The following is a 19,278-nucleotide window of genomic DNA, read 5'->3' on the forward strand; positions in this document are numbered from 1 at the left end:
CCATGAGGCGGTGTAGACTGGATGGGGTGGAGTGAATTGACTGAGCAAGGGATGTAGCAACGAACCCTACAAATCAGCGAGGACGGCCAAAAACCGGCGGCCAAAAATTGGGCATACAAGCCTATCAAGCTAAACCCATGACAAGAGCGATAGAGTTGTTTAGGCACTTGTCTTCTCACTCACTCTAAATTCCAGCCCACAAAGCACGATGGAAAAAAGCTAAAAGCCTAATTTTGCATAGTGCACAGAAAAGAGCACACACACGCACAAAAACATGTTTTGTTGTGACAAAACACAAAACATTTTCTTTCGTTTTGCGAAATGGGGTTGTGAAATGATTTTTTTTTTTTGGGTGAAATGGAAATTATTTTTTAGGGTTTCTTATAAAAGAGAACATGTGGTCTGTTTTTCTTTTTCAGCTTGTGTTTTCTTGCCTCCCTCCTTATGCGGGCCATCACCTTCTCTCCTTGTGCATGTCCTCCTCCTCCTCCTCCTCCTCCTACACCTCATCTCTTCCTCTTCCTTCTGCTCCTTCACCTTTTCTATACACTCCTCCTTCACCTCCTCCTCCTTTGCCTTGGGCCTCCACTCCTGGATTGACAAATGCCTCCCCACAAGGATTCCTCTTATGAACATCCATTTTCACTCTTATATTGCCTAACATATTATACATATGTTGTAGCATATACATTGTGATTTGTGATTTGTGAATGCTGAATTCTAAATAAGTAGATGAAATGGATGTTTTTGTTTTTCGATTTAGACTCTTGCTTCTAGGATCTAGGTGGAATGAAAATTTTCATTTAATGGATCTTTTTCTTCTTTTGACATTATTAATATATACTAATTTTAATTATAATAAATCATATTTGAAAAAACCTTGAAACCTTGAGGTAGCCATTGAAATGAAACTTGAAATGAAATTTTGAGACACAAAACAAGACAAATGTTTTTGGTGACTATGTTGTCAAGTGATTAGCACACCATCTATTTATAGATGAGGAACCAATGAGTTGTGGAAGTTTGCTTATAAGGCATGCACACTTCTTTTAGCATTGAGGTTCAAGATTAAGGTTTGAGTTTTAGGTTTGTTTAAATGAGCCAATTAAGGTTTAATGTGTAATGCACCTTTTTTAAGTTTAATGGCGCCAACCTAGTTCTTAAGGGGGCTACAACACATCGATAGGTTGTGGCACAACCAACAATTTATTGAACCTCTTATAGTGTGCACGTCTTCAAAAGTTCATGTCTATATACCAATGTTGATATGTGTCTCCATATGTCTTAATGGTGTGTGTCTTCAAATGTGATGTTGTGCACATCCAAATGTTAATATAGAGATTATAATGAACAAATAAATTGTTACCACCTTGTAGGTAAGCATATAGTTAGTACCTCTCAAAATAAGTCAATTGCATAGTAAATTGTGATATGGATTCTCAATGCTTAACCATGAATGCCAATGAAGGGGGCAAGAGGAAGCACTCAGGTAGTGTGCGTGTCAATCGAGGTGTGTTTGGCAATGCAGTGAAGTGAGAGAGTGAAGAGTCGAGAGATGGGTGTGTACTAGTGTGGTACACACAAAGAATAAAACAATGTATTTACACTTAGGGTACGGTACACCTACACCTACAAGGGTGTATTCACATGTGTAAATAAATATATACATGGGAGTAGTGTAAGGGCCTTTACACCCAACAACCTTCCACTTTAAGATCCTAAGCAAACCTTTAACCAATTCCCACTAGTAGAATGCAATGCTCATGTTGAGCCTTTGCAAGACTTTTAGTGAGGACACTGGTGAGTGAAAATGAGCAACTGAGGACATGATGCTTCATGAAGTCAAGTGGGGTAACACATGCAAATATTCTTTTTTTGTCTTTCTAACACGTACCCGTAACGGAAGTCGGGTTGATAAATGGAAATCCCAAGTGGTATTATGCATATTTGACACGTGGTTGAGATATTTCAGTTTTGAGATACGCGCTTCATGCAGGAAGAGAAGAAAGTGTGTTCTCATTTTCAATTTTGAGTCCCTGAGTGGAATTTTACGTGGCAAGGGGCATGTTTGCCATCTAGCGATTAAGGGGAAGAAAGGGGCAATTTGAAAAATTAAGGGAAAATAAAAAAACGTGAGTAGTTCTCTTGGGGAAAGAAGAGAAGAGAAGTGTTCGACACAACACAACAAACGAGAGAGAGAGAGAGAGAGAGAGAGAGAGAGAGAGAGAGTATACAAAAGGCCAAAATGACCTATGAGACCACGAGTTACAATCATGTGTATGATAGTACAATTGTCTGGGCAAAATATGTAGCACAAAGCAAAATAAGAAAGGGAACTAACTATGGTTATGTGTAAACATAGGGCTCTATCTAGTAACAATGGGCTCCAAATGGTACAATCTCATGTGGGTATGGAGGGCCTAGCTCTAGCCCGAGCAATAATCCCTTGTATCCGCCTATGAAGGTGTCGTCGGTGTCTGTGTTGAGGCCTAGGATGTCTGGATCGGCTAAGCTAAATGGCTCGATTAATCAATACTCCTTGTCTCTGTGTGGACTGTGGTGGTGGGAGAGGCTCTCGTGTGGACTGTGGCTGTAACTGTATTGAAGTCTTCTGAGTCTCCTTTGCAAAGAAGTCTGTGAGCTGCCTCTGCGAAGGGCCTCGGTGTCCTAGAGCAGCTATACTCTTGAGACGCATGTCACGAAGCTATCGTATCTCAAGAAGAAAGAGGCCAAGGCATCGCTGATCGGTAAAATCCATGACTCTCGATAGTGGTCCAAATCCGTCTCTAAAGAGAGAGTGGAAACGACCACGGACCTCATAATACGCTGGGCAGCGGCATATATAATGCTCCTTTGTCTCTGGCTCTAATTGGCATATCTGGCATATGCGCTCCTTTGGTGGGATAGATCTATATCTGCCGGTCTCAATCTCTAGTTGATGTGAGGAGGTACGCAACTGGCCAATAGTACATCTGATCCCATGGGAAAGGTGGGTGTCCATGTATCACGGGCGAACAATGAATCCATCGTCAGTAGTGTGAAGGAAATGCTCGCAGTAGAAAGCCATCTTTGTCCCTAGCTCCTGCCCTGGCATCAGCCATGTTCGCCTAATATCCAGTTGGGTAAGATCCATCCTGATGATCTTGCGAATCTCTAACCTGCTCAGGTCAAGAGATGGTGCATCAAGGGAGTACTGGAAGGGGGGTAACTTGTCCATGCTAAAGCCATGCAGCTCAAACCAGGCCGACATCTGTGCATACCAACAAGAAGTATCACCCTCTCTGGCAAGTTGCCTGGAGGACTTAAGGGCCAATCGTGCATATTTGTGTCTGGGTAAGTCCCATAGGTTATGTATGTATGCGACCGATCGGGTGAGGGCTTCTACCACAATCGGTGTAGCTGCTAGCTCGGCTCTGATGATCTCATGTGGCATTGAGGCCTTACATCTGATCATCCTGGATATCATGGACAATAGGGGTTTCTCCACCATCGATCTCCATCCATCATAAGTGTGCCCTCATCTGCTATGGTGGTCAAGACAAGGCCCCCATATTTGTACTCCATAAAGTAGTGTGGATGTGACCAGTGTATCGAAGAGCCATAGCTTGGTGCGGGGTTCTTGGAATTGCACTTGTGAGCACATCCTCTCCAAACCACCTAGTGCTGTGTATCCGCGAGTCAGTCTAGTGTCTGCTGCCTCTCGCAGGGAAAAGGTGGGCCCTGTGAATAAGACTCCCAAGTATGTATAAGAATCCACATACTCCAGCTCCTCAGATCCATATGTGAATTTAGGCTTTGATCTTCTAACCCATTGTGGTGTAGTATTAAATACCATCACCTTGGTTTTACCAAGGTTCACTAAAAGCCCATTGTCCCAAGTATAGGAGTGTAATGTATCCAAGTGTCTCTGTAGACCCTCTGGAGAGTCAGCTATCAATACAATGTCATCTGCATACAATAGGAGAGGTATCCAAGTGCCATCTAGTGGAGCTCCTTCATCTCCTTCTTGTGAAATGTAATTAGCAATCCTATCAATGTACAAGCCAAATTAATGGCGAAGAGAGGGGGCATCGCAACTTCACCCCAATGGTGGAGTAAATAGGTGCCAAAAGGCCCTCAGGTGTCCGGACTCTGCCCACAACTCTCTCATACAGTGCCAAAATACCCCAACTGAGCTCTTTCGGTACTCCCATGGCATGCAATCTATGTATCAGCCTGTCTCTCGGTACTACGTCAAAGGCTTTGCGGAAGTCCATAAAGCAGCAGTAGGTCCGTCGGCCATGGGCCCTTCCCTCCTCAATGATCGCTCCGAGTGTGAGGATGTGATTCAATGTGGAGAAGCCTCTCCTAAAGCCAGCCTGTCCCTGTGCTCTAAGACCCCACATCTGTGCCCACCTTCCGAACTCATGCATCAAGGATGGAAGCATACAACTTAGCCAATGTATGCCCAACCATGATAGTCCGATAGTTACTGGGTAGAGTAGGGTCCCCTATTTTGAGGATGGGCACAATAGTGTTCGTGCTCCAGCTTTCTGGTAGGCCTTCACACACGGCTCTGTTAAACATGTAAGCTAGGAAACCTGCCACCAAATCTCTAGCATGGATCAAGTGCTCGACTACTAATCCATCATGATCTTTTGCCTTTCCTCTGCGAAGTCTGTCAATGGTCTCTCAGACCCTACTTTCTGTAAAGAAAGTGGTGGTCTCTGGACAAGGCGCAAGTGGGTCAGGAAGAGGTGGCTGACCTTCCACAGTATAAAGACTAGCGGCATACTCCTCCCATATAGCGTTGGACGTAATAGGTGTGGTCGAGCAATGCTCTGTGAGAAGCCTCCAAGCCTCTATAAAGTCTTGACTCGAGAATAACTGATATAGGTCTTGCTCCAACTGGGCTAGGAATGTTCTCATCTTTCACCTTGGGAGGCATCTAAAGAGTATCTGTGCCTGTCTATGGGTAGTGGACCCTAGTGCTATCTCTCTCTGTAGCCGTGCTCTGGTCTCACGACACTCATGATCATACCAACTGTTCTGAGGTGTCACCCTGTTGGAGGCTCTTTGTGTGGGTCGTGAGTGTGGGAAGGCTACACCTATAGCAATGTGTAGGGCCTCACTGAACTGCTGATTCAGCTCCTGTAATGGAACGTTAGGGTTTGCATCATGTAATAATCTAAGGATCTCCGCCTCATATATATCCTCTGTCTCTCTGGAAAAGAGGTATCTCGAGTGTCGGTGAGCTGCATGATGGGTCTGCGTGTCAGTGAATTGGAGGTCGATGGTGAATGATAGGTGGGCATGATCCATTGCAACTCTGAGAAGGCGTGGGGATACTGAGAGGTCCTGGATGTGAGATATCAGCATCGGTGGGGGAAGAACATAGTCTACGGTGGTGGCACTATGTCGGTGAGGATAACATGTTAAGGCGCCGGATAGGGGGTATCTAGCCAGGCCATTAAGAATGGCCAACCTGTGTGCTGTGCCCATCTGCACAAGGTATCTCCCATATTTGGTGACTTCCGCCAAATCCTGAGATGTCCTCTCCAGCTGTAACCCTAACACATCCTGCTCCTGTAGCATCTCCTCAAATGTATCAAAGAAAGACGCCTGATGGGACGCTATCCTAGCATTAAAGTCTCCTAGTAAGATAACCTCTCCCTCCTTCGAGAACATCCAAATATCCTGATCCAAAGCCACATATGGTGATTGCCCCTTGGGTGGGGTGTATCGGGACGTCATAGGGGGGAAATAGCATATGGAAACATACAAAGTGCGTTCCTCACCACGCACTCTCACCCACATGTATCTAGCCTGCTCATCTCTGCGGACTACTTGGATCATCTGCTGTAGCTCCTCCTTGAATAACACTGCTACTCCTCACGACCCACGATTATTGTGGTGTGTGCGTGTCTCCTTCCTGCAAGCTGACTCCAGAGAGAGGTGAAGAATCTTGCAGGCTGAAGAAGGGAGAAATCTGAAGCTCAGAAAAAGAAGAACAAATTGTCAGAAGAAAGAGACCATGAAGCTGAAGTTATTGGAGCTGTGGAGCATGATGGCAGGGCTGCTGAAGTCAATGGGCTGATGCGAGTTCTTAGTTTTCTGATTATGGTAATAAGAGTCTCCTTTTTGTCTTATTTTCTTCTACTGCTTTGTGGGGCAGAGAGTTTGCAGATCAGTTCTGGTGTATGGATATGAGTGAAAGACAGCAAAGGGCTGTTCTTCTTCATGATGAGAGTGATGTTTGTTAGTTGTTGCGTGAGGCTTCCCGTCAGCAGAGAAGAATAGAAGTAAAGGGCCTCTACATCTGAAACTGGGTATGAGGCATGGAATATGTATTATAAGCAAGTGTTGAATGCAAGAGTTCGAGTTAGTGGAAATCTGAAAGGATTTGCAGCCAAGAAAATAATGGATCTGAGTTTGTAAAGTTCAAAGCTCCTGCGACTCTTTATCAATGCAAGATTGTACTTTTGGAACAGAGTAGTTGTGTTTGTTGTATAGAGCATGCAGGAATTTATGTTTGCAGACGGTGCAGAGCTGTTTCAGGGCAGCAGATCAAGGAATTTGACTATGAGTTGTTCTGAAGAATTATAGATTAGAAAGAGAGCTACAACTTTCCTTTTTGAAGCTCGGCGATCCGATGTCTGGTTAGAAAGTTATGAAATGTTCTGTGAAATGCTTCATGAGGCAATTTCTGTGCTCTATGAGAAAACATGTGAATTTGGCAGCATCTACGTCACCAACTCGGTTTCCCATGAAAGTCATCATGATTATCCATTGCTATATTATTGCAAGCTCTATTTTGATGCAATAATGGAATGTCTTCAACAATGAAATGCTTGTAGCAGTTGAATGAGCATGAAAATTTGCCGTATAAAGCTTTGATTACTTGTGTATTTGGTTTGTATTTATGTGTGCTCTGAGGAAAGAAGAATAGAGAGGGCCTATAACTCATTTTGTACTGCTTGAAGCAATCACGCTTTGTGGAGCAGTTTGGTGTGTTGTGGGTTTTCCATCCCTAAAAAATAGGAGTTGTGTGAATCTGAAAGCTCGTGTTGTTAGAGTCTATGCCATGGTTGTTTCAGTGTCAGATTCTTTCTAAAAGTGGTAAAATCTGAGCTTGAAGGTTTGAAATGTTTAATTGTTGAGTTGAAGTCTCAGTGAGGAGTGAGTAATCAGGAATTTTGGATCATGTGTTCAGTGGTGTTGTTTCGTGGGTTTTGTTGAGGGAAGATCCTCGGTCCTTATCCTGTGGTGTTGTCTTGGGGGTTGTTAGAGGCAGACTACCCAATTCACCTACCAACGTCTGCAGGGTTATCTTGTGTTTTGATCTTAGTCAGTGTGATTAGACCATCATCCAGAACTTGTGTGAGAAAGTGATACCGCACATCAATGTGTTTGGTACATGCGTGAAACATGGCATTCTTAGCCATGCATACAGTACTTTGGCTATCATATCCAAGTACAAGCGTTTTGGTGGGCAGCCCAAAATTCTTGACCAAGCAACCAAGCCAAACAGCTTCTTTTGAAGCTTTAGTGGCTGAAATATATTCAGCCTTAGTGTGGTAGAAAGTGCTACTATCTTTTGCAATCTAGAGCACCAAGAAATGGCCCCACCAGTCAACGTAAATATGTAGCCGATAGTAGACTTGTGAGTATCCGAGTCACCTGCCATGTTTGCATCACAATATCCCTGTAGATCTAACATACCCTTTCCATAACAAATACATTTTCTTTGTGTGCCCTTAAGGTACCGGAAGATGTATTTCACTGCTTCCCAATGTACTTTGCTAGGATTTGACATAAACCTACTCACAACTCCCACCGCATGAGCAATGTCAGGTCTAGTGGCAACCATAGCACACATGAGTGACCCACAAGCTGAAGAATAAGGAACACCCTTTATAGAGCTAACTGCCTTATCATCTTTTGGGCAATCTGCTTTGCTAAGCTTAAGGTATGGTGGTAAAGAAACACCAAGTGGCTTAGCGTCTGCCATAGAGAAAGGATCAAGTACTTTGCTGATGTACTTTTCTTGTGAGAGAAATAAGAGCTTTTGCTCTCAATCTCTTGTCACACACATGCCCAAAATGTGTTCGGATGGACCCAAGTCCTTTATGGAAAAGGCTCATTAACCTGGCTTTTATGCTTACCAACAATAAGCATATCATCCACATAAAGCACAAGTATTATAAGGCTTCCATCATCAGCCTTCCTTAGATATAAGCAGTGATTTGCATTGCTTTTTTTAAACCCATGTGAGAGGATGAAAGCATCAAAATTTTTATACCAGTGTCTAGGAGCCTCTTTCGAACCATACAAACTTCTCTTAAGCCTACACACCAAGTGCTTCTTTTCTGGCATAACAAAGCTTTCTGGCTGTTTCATATAACTCTTTTTCTAAATCACCATGCAAGAATATAGTTCTAACATCCATCTGATCAAGTTCAAGATCCATAGATGCTACAATAGTAAACAATACCCGAAGAGTGGTCATTTTGACAACAGGTGAAAAGACTTTTTGAAAGTCAATCCCTTCTTTTTGTGCATAGCCCTTAGCCGTAAGCTTAGTTTTGTGTTTGGGTTTGCCATCCACACTTGATTTTATAGATCCATTTGTTAGGAATAGCTTTTCTATCTTTGGGCAATGGAACCAAATCCCAAGTATCATTTTGATACAATGACTTCATTTCTTCCTGCATAGCTAGCTCCCACTTTTTCTTTAACTCACATGACAATGCCTCTTTATATGTGAGAGGTTTACCCTTATCTGTGCGTAAAATGCAGTCCAAAGAGGGATCAAACCTCTGTATAGGTCAGGAGACACGTGTAGACCTCCTCACCCAATGCCTCTTTACATGTGAGAGGCTCACCCTTATCCGTGAGTAAAATGCAGTCCAAAGAGGGATTGAACCTTTGTATAAGTTAGGAGACACGTGTAGACCTCCTCACCCAATGATCTGTGTTATCAAGCAATGGATCTACATCCAAAGGAACGTCAATGACCTCATTATTAGGTTGCTGAACTGCATTTTCAGGTTGCTGTAATACATGTTTAGGCTGCTGTAATTCATTTTCAGCATGCTGATTTTGTTGGCCAAGCTGTTTCTCAGTATCCCCTTGCTTCCCATTTTCGTCTGGCTCAATGATAATACGTTGATTATCATAACAAGCATCAAATGGAGCTAAATTTTCAGTGGTCTGATGGCTGTTCAAGTGGTTGATCTATAACAATGTCCCTAAGTCCACTGTTTGTGAGTAGTTTGGGGTAGGGATCCTGCTCAGATGCTGTCCAATTATGAGAAAAGAAATTGTCCCTTGAGTGTCCTCATAGTTGCATGCTGGACCTTTGTTTGTGACCCAAGCTATAGCTCCCTATGTCGCTACCATGGACTCCGCTATACCATGGAATACTATCCTAAGAGCTGTTTCCAAATCTATTGAGCTCTGGGATAGTCCCATAGGCAATGTCTTTGTGTCTCCTCTGGCTCACCACATCACCCACATGCCACTGGGTCCATGCCATATCCAAGCCAAGTGCCAACTTCTAAACTCCTGTGGGCTAGAAGCCATAGAAAGTGAGATATCTTCCTGGGCTTGAAGCTCTCATGTAGCCGCCTTCAAAAGTCATACAAAAACTCATCTGAGATTCCTTCTCTATGCCAATGAGGGGTGGCTACAGGCTGTGCTCTAATCTTGCTCATTTGTATCCTGCGTCCCAATCTAGTGGTGTTGCCAAGAAAGGGGATGTCGCGTGGCCTATCAAGGAAGGGATCCACACCCACTCTTCGGATCCCATTGAAGTCTTTGTAGAGGCCTCCTCTGGTATGCCCAATATCTCCATCCATCTATAAGCCATGGCTCCCTTAAGGCCATGTAGTTTTTTCCTTTGAGTCTCGTGTGATAACTCTTGAAATGCAAACCACGCCCCCAGTGATGTAGTGACTTGCAAAGAGAATCTCCCCCATGATAAGTGTGTCCACTGCCCAATGGTGTGTCCTAACTCTGATTTCAAATAATGATTGAAGGGAAGAGGCTGTCTCCTCTTCTCTTCAATAGTAGTCGAGGGAAGCTGGTGAAGCCCTGGAGATACAAATCTCCATGCTCTAATAATGGAAGCTGCTAATTAGACCTCGAAGCTCCTCCCTAAATCTCTGGTGCTAATCTCTTGAAATATCGAGTGAATGCTGGGCTGCCATGGTCCTTCATGTGCAGGTGTCAATTTCTCTAGCCTCCCCGTTAAAAGTTTCTTCCAGGGCTCCTCACCTGGAAGCAAACCTCTAACAATGAGCTTGACCAACAAGGCTTTGCTTTGGCTATCTGGGTGTATGATCCCCAATCCTCCTTTGGATCTAGGTTGTATGATGACATCCCAAGCCACCTTCGCTGTGGCTGGACTCCCATCACCTCCTGACCAAATGAAGTTCCTGATGAGGCATTTCACCTCACTGATGCGCGATCTAGAGAATGCCCAACAAGATAGAAAAGCTTTTGTTTGATGCTCAAAAGGAGGGGTGCCAACTATTGCTCTGAGGTAATGCCAATCCCCACATGGCATTCGAGTCTTGATGTGTTCGCCACTTTGGCTGTCTAGTGTCGCATGCCCAAAATCCATAGGATTTGGCCAATTAGTTAGTGCTCTTGATGCTTTGGAAAATGTCTCCATGGCTATTACTAAGGCTCTAAAGTTGCCCTCATTCCCATCCAAATAGACTGCTGTATCATCAGCAAACTCCACATCAAGAAGCTCCTCAAATTCAAGGATGGGTAGCTTGATGCCTCTGATACCTGTAGATCTGTCTCTCAAGAAGGAACTCATAGCCTCTGCTACTACAAATAGAAACAATAATGGAGCAAGTGGAAATTCCTTTCTAACTAATCTATGGATGTTGAATCTATCTCCTCTTGCCCCTCCAGTCATGACCTAGCTATGTGCTGAAGAATAGAGAGCCGCTACACCCTTGACCCACTGCTCTGGAAAGCCCATCCTCAGCATTGTGCCCTCCAGGAACTCCCAATCCACGCGATCATATGCCTTCTCAAAGTGGAGAAGGAGCACAATAAGTTCTTGCCTCCTGGATCTAGCCAAAGTTGTGGTCTCCCAGAAGGTGAAGATGTTGTCCAAGATGCTGTGCTCTTGGACAAATCTTGTCTAAGTGGGGTGTATAATATCTACATCAATGGTGCCTGCCTAAGACTAATCGCCTTTGCAAGGATCTTATAGGCAGTTCCAAGCAAGGTGATCGGTCTCCACTGTGTGATCTCCAATCTATCTCCACTTCCTTTCGGGATAAGATGAATCAGCCCCTCAAAGAGTTTCTTTGGCATAGTCCCTGATGCCATAATCTCCTGAAAGGCTGAGTGATTGCCTTTTTTGATATGATCCTAGTAGCTCACAAAGAAGGATTTATCTAGTCCATCTTCCCCTGGACACTTGCCTGAGGTTAGTGTCCGAAGTGCCTCCTCCAACTCCTCCTCTGTAAAATGGGTCATTAGATTTTTGATCATCCTGTCTGTAACCACGCTCTACGTGCTCTGCCAAACTGCGTCTCTATCTCTCTCACATTCAAGGGGTCTAGTGGTGGATCCTAGTAGGGATGTATAGTATTGTGTCGCCACCTGTCTCACCTCTAGAGGGCCTTGTTCAATGGATCCATCAGCTCTCCTGAGTCTCTGAACACCCTGTCTAGAGTATTTGGGCCCTGTGGTGGGGAAAAAATCCCTATTAACCCTGTCCCCAGACTGAGTGCAAAAAGAGGCTCTCGCATGAAATATGTACTCTGATCTAGCTTCCTTCATGGAATCAATCTCTGCCCTGGTGGTATGCATCCTCTCAACTATCCATCTACATCCTGGCCATCTCTCCTCCTCCCTCTGTAGGCAACCAATGATGCCCTAGCAGCTCTTTCCTTCTCTAGAATGCTCTGTCTCCTCCTTGTGGCCTCCTCTCTGAAGAGGGAACTAATCTCCTGTAGGCTCTCATCCAAGTCACTAGCTGCCCGTCTAGCTGAGAAGGGTCTAGATCTCCAACACTGTGTGACTGTTTCTCTAAGATCATCCTCATAGAACAAGTGCTTTGGAATCCTGACACTGGAATGGGGTCCCCCTACTCTCTCAAGAAGTATCTGAATCGGTGAGTGGTCCAAGAGGGTCGTACCAAGTATGATGCCTGTAAGGCCGCCTTTGTCGCAGGCCTAGCCATCCACATAAATCGATCAATCTTGGAGAAAGTCTTGACTCCTATCGCCCTGTCCCTCCTGGAGAACTGAAGTGAGCCTATGGTCCTGGCAAACTCTACTGTGAACTATGGGTCGTGGCCTCTAATCTGGAATAAGAACTCTTCCCAAGCAGCCCGCTCTCCTCCCCTAATGATTTCTATGCATTTGCCTCTCCTGTCCTCATCAAGAGCGTCCACCATGTTAAAGTCACCCCTACCATCCAGTGATCAACCTGTGGTAGAGGTCCAAAACTGTCTCCTGTCTCGTTGGCCATTCGGGGCGTAAATGGCCAACAAACCAATGGTGCCTCCTCCACTCTCACCGAGACCCACATGGCTTTCCCTTGAATCAAAATACCCCAGCCCTATACCGACTGAGTCCAGTGCTCCCCAACACATATACATACTCCAGCTTGTATCTCGATTCTCGGTAGCACCTACAGTTGCTGCGTAGTAAGTGTGACTCTAGCCTGGCAATAGCTTCCCGCAACATCGGGATCTCTGGCATAGTTCCTGATGCCACAATCTTCTGAAAGGCTGAGTGAAGCTTTGTTTCGATAAGATCCTAGTAGCTCACAAAGGACTTATCTAGTCCGTCCTCCCTTGGACACTTGCCTCAAGGTAGTGCCCGAAGTGCCTTCTCAAACTGCTTTGTAAAATGGGCCATCAGATGTCTGCTCATCTTGTTTGTAACCACCCTCTGCTTGCTCTGCCAAACTGTCTTTGTCTCTCTCTCTCATATCCAGGGGGTCTAGTGGTGGATCTTAGTAGGGATACGTAGTACTGTGTGGCCACTTGTCTCGTCTCTAGAGGGCCTTGTGCAATGGATCCATCAGCTCTCATGAGTCTCCAAACACCTTGTCTAGAGTGTTTAGGCCTTGTGGTGTGGAAAAAATCCCTATTAACCCTGTCGCCAAACTGAGTCCAAAAAGAGGCTCTTGTGTGAAATTTGTACTCCAATCTAGCTTCCTTCATGGAGTCAATCTCTACCCTGGCAGTTTGCATCCTCTCAACTATCCATCTGCATCGTGGCCGTCTCTCCTCATCCCTTAAGGCAACCAATGATGCTCTCACAACTCTTTCCTTCTCTAGAAGGCATTGTCTCCTCCTTGTGGCCTCCTTGAAGAAGGAACTAATCTCCTGTAGGCTCTCATCCAAGTCACTAGCTGCCTGTCCAGCTGAGAAGGGTCTAGATCTCCATGTTTGTGCGACTGTTTCTCTAAGATCATCCTCATAGAAGAAGTGCTTTGGAATCCTGACACTAGGATAGGGTCCCCCTACTCTCTAAAAAAGAAGTATTCGAATCCGTGAGTGGTCAGAGAGGGTCATGCTAGGTATGATGCTTGTTAAGGCTGCCTTTGTCGTAGGCCCAGTCATCCACATGAAATCGATTAATCTTGGAGAAAGTCATGGTTCCTACCACCCTGTCTCTGTTGGAGAATTGATGTGAAATTGTGGTCCTACCAAACTTTGCTGTGAACCACGGGTCCTGGCCTCTAATTTGACATAAGAACTCCTCCCAAGCAGCATGCTCTCCTCCCGTAATGATTTCTGTGCATCTACCTCTCGTGTCCCCAAGAGCCTCTACCATGTTAAAGTCCCCCCTACCATCCAGTGATCAACTTGTGGTGTCCTGGGGCATTCTGTTGCAAGATGTCCAATCATCCTGCAAGCAAAGCACTTACCAAGGAGGCTTGTATTAGTGACTGGTTGGATAAGAAAGCCCCTGTGAATGGAGGGAATCTTGATAGTCTGGGGAAGGGAGTGCAAAGACTCTGTGAGTAATATCACTCGGACCGATGGGTATTTGTGTGGGCCTTCTGAGACTGCGTTAGCAAAAGTCCTATCCCTCTGTATGACGTGGCCGAATACATTGCCAATCTCGGAAAGGTATGGCGTAAAATACTCATCAAGGCCAAGAAAAGAGATGGTGATGACAGTGCCATCTCCAAGCAATGAATAGTCCCGACCCTTGATCCATCTGTCAAAGTATGCTATAGAGGTCCTAACATCAAGCAGGCTAGTAGTGAGTGCTGCCTGCATTTGCTCGGGTGAGCTGTACTAGAGTCTGAAGCATCCCTTTCCAAGAGGCACTACTTGCTAGATCCTAGTTGGGGTGCCGATATGAATTGATTGGATGGAGTCCTTAAGACTGTGGATCAGTGGACGATCTCCAACCATTTTGCAGGCCAAGGATGATGCTTCTAGTAGGGCTGTCACTTTCTCCCTAAGTGCGAGCTCTGTGTCTGGAGTGAAGTGGATCGGTGGTAAGGCATTGGCTGAGTGTGTGCGGGGGGACTGCATTGGAACTTCCTGGGGATGGTGGAGGACCCTGGCTGCAACCTCGGGCGATATGCTAGCTCCATGTGTCTATGGTGGGGGTGCTTCCTGGTTTGTAGGCACAGGGTATTTTGCCTATTGGGGTTGTGAGGGGGAAGGGGAGATGGAGGTTGCCTGTGCAAGGAATCTTACGAAGGATGTAAGGTTGAGGAAGTGTCCATGGCTGGGAAGTAAGGAAGTGTCCATGGCTAGGAAGTGAGGAGAGAGTGCAGGCAAAGTAGATTGAGGTGTGGTAAGCAGGATGGCTGTTGTGATCCAAGGAGGCGGCTATGGTGGGATAGAGGAGGCGGTTGTGATATGCGGCAGCAGTGGAGTTGGCGGCAATGGTAATCGGCCAACAAAACGACAGGGTTTGATGGGGCAATCGTGAAGGGCCGACAGGCGGCAGAAAGATAGTCACAGGTGTTGCGTCAGCTTTCCCAAGGTTAGCTAAGTCTGGCAGTTGTTGGATGTCTTGACACGACACATTTCATGAGAGGCTGGGGAGCTGCTTGTTAGAAGTAGGGGGATTGCTCAGCTTTCCCAAGGTTAGCTAAGTCTAGCAGCTGTTGAAAGTCTCACCATGGCACATTTCATGAGAGGTTGGGGAGCTGCTTGTCAGAAGCAGGGGGATTGCTCAAGCTAGGGGCATGCTTGTCAGGACCGTGGTGGTATTCAACCTGTGTTATGTCATGCTTGGAACCCAAACTCTATAGTCCATTTTACCTTCATCTCCATAACCCATTAAGATGCCTCTGTGGGATTTCATGTCAAGTTTGATTCTACTATCAACAGGTACATGTATATAGCATTTGCAGCCAAAAACCCTTAAGTGGTCAAATGAAGCAAGTTTGCCAGACCAAATCTCTTAGGCATGCCACTTTCAAGTACATGATGTGGAGATCGGTTGCAAATATGCACTGCGGTTTTAAGTAGCTGTGGACAGCATGCAGTGAATTTTCTCACATAAAGTGCGATTCATTTGCTTAGCCACACCATTAGATGACGGATTATAAGGAGTTGTTAGCTCCTGTTTAATCCCATTGACATCACAAAACTTATTGAATTCTTTAGATACATACTCTCCTCCATTGTTTGTTATTATGCATTTTAATTTTAAGCCCTTTTGAGTACTAACAAATGCATAAAACTTTTTAAAGGCGTCCAATGACTCACTTTTCAGCTGAAGCAAGTAAACCCTTAGCTTTCTAGAATGGCCATTTATAAAATATACAAAATAACAGAAACCACTATGGGTTTTTATTGCCATGGTACATATATAAGAATGGACTAAATCTGAGATACATGCCTTTCTAGAGGCTTCATGAGAGTATGAACTCTTTACATGTTTTCCCAAAACAAAGTCATCACAAAAGTCAAGCTTTGAGTTTTTCACATCAACTCTTCCAAGTGAAGAAAGTGAATGAAACCCTTTTGGCTCATGTGTCCAAGACGCTTATGCCATAACTTCATGTGTGACTGCACTTCTACAAGTGCAACAAACTTTCCAGGAACTGCATTGCAGTAAAGGTAATATAGAGTTTCCTTTTTACCGCTTCTAGTGACTAGCATAGATCCTTTCTATATCTTCCACATTCCACCACCAAAGGTTGTGAAGTAAGCCCTGTTGTCTAGCTGCCCAACAGAAAGCAAGCTCTTCTTAATGCCAGGTACATACCTAACATCATAAAGAATCAGTTCCTGACCATTTTTAAGAGCTAGGTGTATGGTGTCCATTACTGGCTGCATTTAAAAAAAAACACTCCAAAGATGGAGTTACATGAAATGAAGCACCACTATCAATAATCCACGATTGTGACAAACCATCATGAGTAGACAACAAGGCATCTATCATATCCCTTTTAGTGATATACATATCTTTCACTGTCATAGCATGTGGATCTAAAGATGCAACCAATAAGTCAGTATCTTTATCTTCTTCTATCTCCTTAATAATAGCATTAGATACCGCATTTTCCTTTTCTATTTCTTTAGGGGTAGAGCTGCCATCCTTCTCATTCCTTTTGCCTTTTTGCATTAGCCTGCTTCTTGTGTTCTTGCTCCTTTTTATAGTACCTACAATTGGGCTTTTTATACCCTTTGCGTCCACACTGATAGCAAGTGGCATCTTGCTGTTTTTCCTTGCTTTTGCTGCTATTTTTGTTTTTATTTGCAACATTTTTCCTCTTTTCAGTTCATACTCTTACATGGTAGGCTGATCCACTGTTTTTTCCACTTGCCTTGCATCTAATCTCCTCATTGAGAATAGAACCACGCACACCATCAAATGTCAAGTTGCAGTTGTTGCTCAATGATACAACCAATGATTCCCATGAATCTGGCAAAGTCATGAGCAAGAAAATAGCCCTTAGCTTAGGATCAAAAGCCGGCAAGCATGCATCCTGTAATAGACTCAAGATACGAGTGAAAACATTTAAACGCTCTGAGGCGGGTTTAGACTCATCAAGCTTCAAGTTGACTACCTTTGGCATGAGATGGACTTGATTGACAGGAGTTGTATTTTCATGCATAGCCTCGAGTTTTTCTCCCAAACTGCATAAGTAGTGGTAAGTCCCTTGATATCAACCAAGATATCATCTGTGATTGCCATTTTAATGTAAGCAATAGCTTTCTTATTCATTTTAGCCCAATCCTCATGTGACAAAGCAATAGGCTTATGTTCTGCCAAGCATCATCACAATCCTTTAGAAAAAGTATATCCTGTATACAATCTTTCCAAAGATCAAAGCCATTGCCATCAAATTTATTAATCTCAAAAAGATTCTTTGTGTCAAATGTAGATGCATTGACAGCCATCTTCAGCATTGAAAGACTGCAATTAAATGCTGAATACTTTCAGCCAATGGCAAGGTTTCTGAATATAACAGCAAGTACACACACTTGTACTTTCAAAATTGTGCAAGAAGCAGATACTTTTGCTGCAATTTCAGTCCCAAGTACTGATTATAGCATATACATGAATCAGATCTGATACATTTGCATAAATGACAGCTCCCACTTCAATAATACATCACCATAATGCCCAAACGCAAAAACCCAAGTGCTGTATGTACCATTGTTTCAGTGCATAATGAGCATTCAGCAATACATGTATCAAGAGAAGGTGCCCTTTTATAACATTTAATGCATCCCAAGTCCAAATCTCTCCCACTTAGTAGTGAATCTATTGTAGTTTCACTATCAAAGCACAAATTGGCTCAAAATGCATGACTGATGTGAAAAGGCCAAAATTTTTGCAATAAATTTACCGTGATTGCATTAATTCATCATCCTGAGTATCAAATACGGGTAATGTTGCAGAAATTTCACAAATTTTGCAAAACCCCCGAAATTTTGGGTCCAAATTTGCACTAGTCACAATGAAATTGGCTCAGCTGAGGAAAATTTCAGTTGTACAAGAAAAGCCCCAAATTTTGGAAGCAAATGCACACAATGTTTGCAATTTCTCGGTGAGATGTCATTGTGTTGCATGACCAGCATCAAATCTGGGCAAAGCCCCAAATTTGCAGGCATAAATCTGCACAGATCTGAGCCCTGTGCTTGCATGCATGAACCCCCCTTAATGAGCAAGGGCTGGCTTGTAGGAAATAATAAAAAAGTTGTCAAAAGCCTGAAAGCGACGTAGCCGTTGACTTGTCAACTACCTGCTTGTCATTGCTGCTGTCTATTGTGCTTGCAACTGGCCCCGCCAGCCTGTTGACTGCTGAATGCACCATTAGCTGCAGTTCGTGCCCTGCAAGCTGCTCCTGACAACTGTCACCTGCAGAAAACTTCGCGACTACCTGTCTCTGTTCTTGGAAGTGCACACTCTCTTGCCAATGCTCTGATACCAGTTTGAAGGGTGCGAGAGGAAGCACTCAGGTAGTGCGTGTGGCAATTGAGGTGTGTTCAGCAGTGCGGTGCAGTGAGAGAGTGAAGAGTTGAGAGATGGGTGTGTACCAGTGTGGTACACACAAATAATAAAAGAATGTATTTATACTTAGGGTACGGTACACTTACACCTACAAGGGTGTGTTCACGTGTGTAAATAAATATATACACGAGTAGTGTAAGGGCCTTTACACCCAACAGCCAAGTTGCCCAAGTGTCCTCTCATAACTGCCACTTCTGCAACCCTCTCATAACTCTCCAATTGCAGCAGCTTTGAGTGTCTCATAACTGCCACTTCTGCAACCCTCTCATAACTCTCCAATTGCAGCAGCTTTGAGTGTTCAGGTTAGAGTTTAGTAAGAAGCCCTAAGTAGTGATGGAGCAAGAAAACTGGAGGAATTATATGAAGCAAGAGGGCAGGCTGGAATGATGGAAGGAATCTATTTCTAGTCCATGAGCTATGCAGCCAATTCGCCTGGGAGTTGGGATGCAGGTGTCTTTTTTTTGGGGGCTCCTCAACACTATCATCGCTACAGTATGGTAAAGGAAACGAGTATTAACAACTGCCCATCATTCATAAAGTATTGTCCACTTTTCAGTGTAGCTTCTACCATAATTTAGGAGCATAAAAGCACTGCTATTGCCATATTTCTGTATTATGTGGTTGCTTGCATCCGTACTAAATGTCACTTAAGCTTGGTGGTAGGATCTGACCTTTTACTGAAAACAAATGTTACCTTGCAGACTCTTCAGGAGGAATATCTTTGGTGCAGCAGATGAGGTTGAGCTCAAATTTGTCAACAGGTTGTCCATATCAGGTTCTTTTTCACAAGGATGTGCATTTGTAGACATTGAGGTCT

The 19,278-nt window shown here is 44.2% G+C and overlaps 1 protein-coding gene and 2 pseudogenes across 3 annotated transcripts in view; 1 reads left to right on the plus strand and 2 right to left on the minus strand.

Annotated features, from left to right (window-relative positions):
- LOC148030050 (uncharacterized) overlaps nt 1–19,278 on the plus strand; it is a 171,137-nt gene that overhangs the window by 85,307 nt on the left and 66,552 nt on the right. For all 3 annotated transcript variants that reach the window (XM_087686326.1, XM_087686324.1, XM_087686325.1), the window contains exon 4: nt 19,163–19,222. In XM_087686326.1, the coding sequence (XP_087542452.1) occupies nt 19,163–19,222 (60 nt within the window). The remainder of the gene's footprint in view (nt 1–19,162; nt 19,223–19,278) is intronic.
- On the minus strand, nt 2,930–4,193 carry LOC148030052 (uncharacterized; annotated as a pseudogene).
- On the minus strand, nt 4,405–5,796 carry LOC148030053 (uncharacterized; annotated as a pseudogene).

The sequence above is a fragment of the Lygodium microphyllum genome, chromosome 10 (assembly GCF_053477565.2).
Source record: "Lygodium microphyllum isolate KBCC chromosome 10, Lygodium_microphyllum_v1.1.10, whole genome shotgun sequence".
Lineage (NCBI taxonomy): Eukaryota > Viridiplantae > Streptophyta > Polypodiopsida > Schizaeales > Lygodiaceae > Lygodium > Lygodium microphyllum.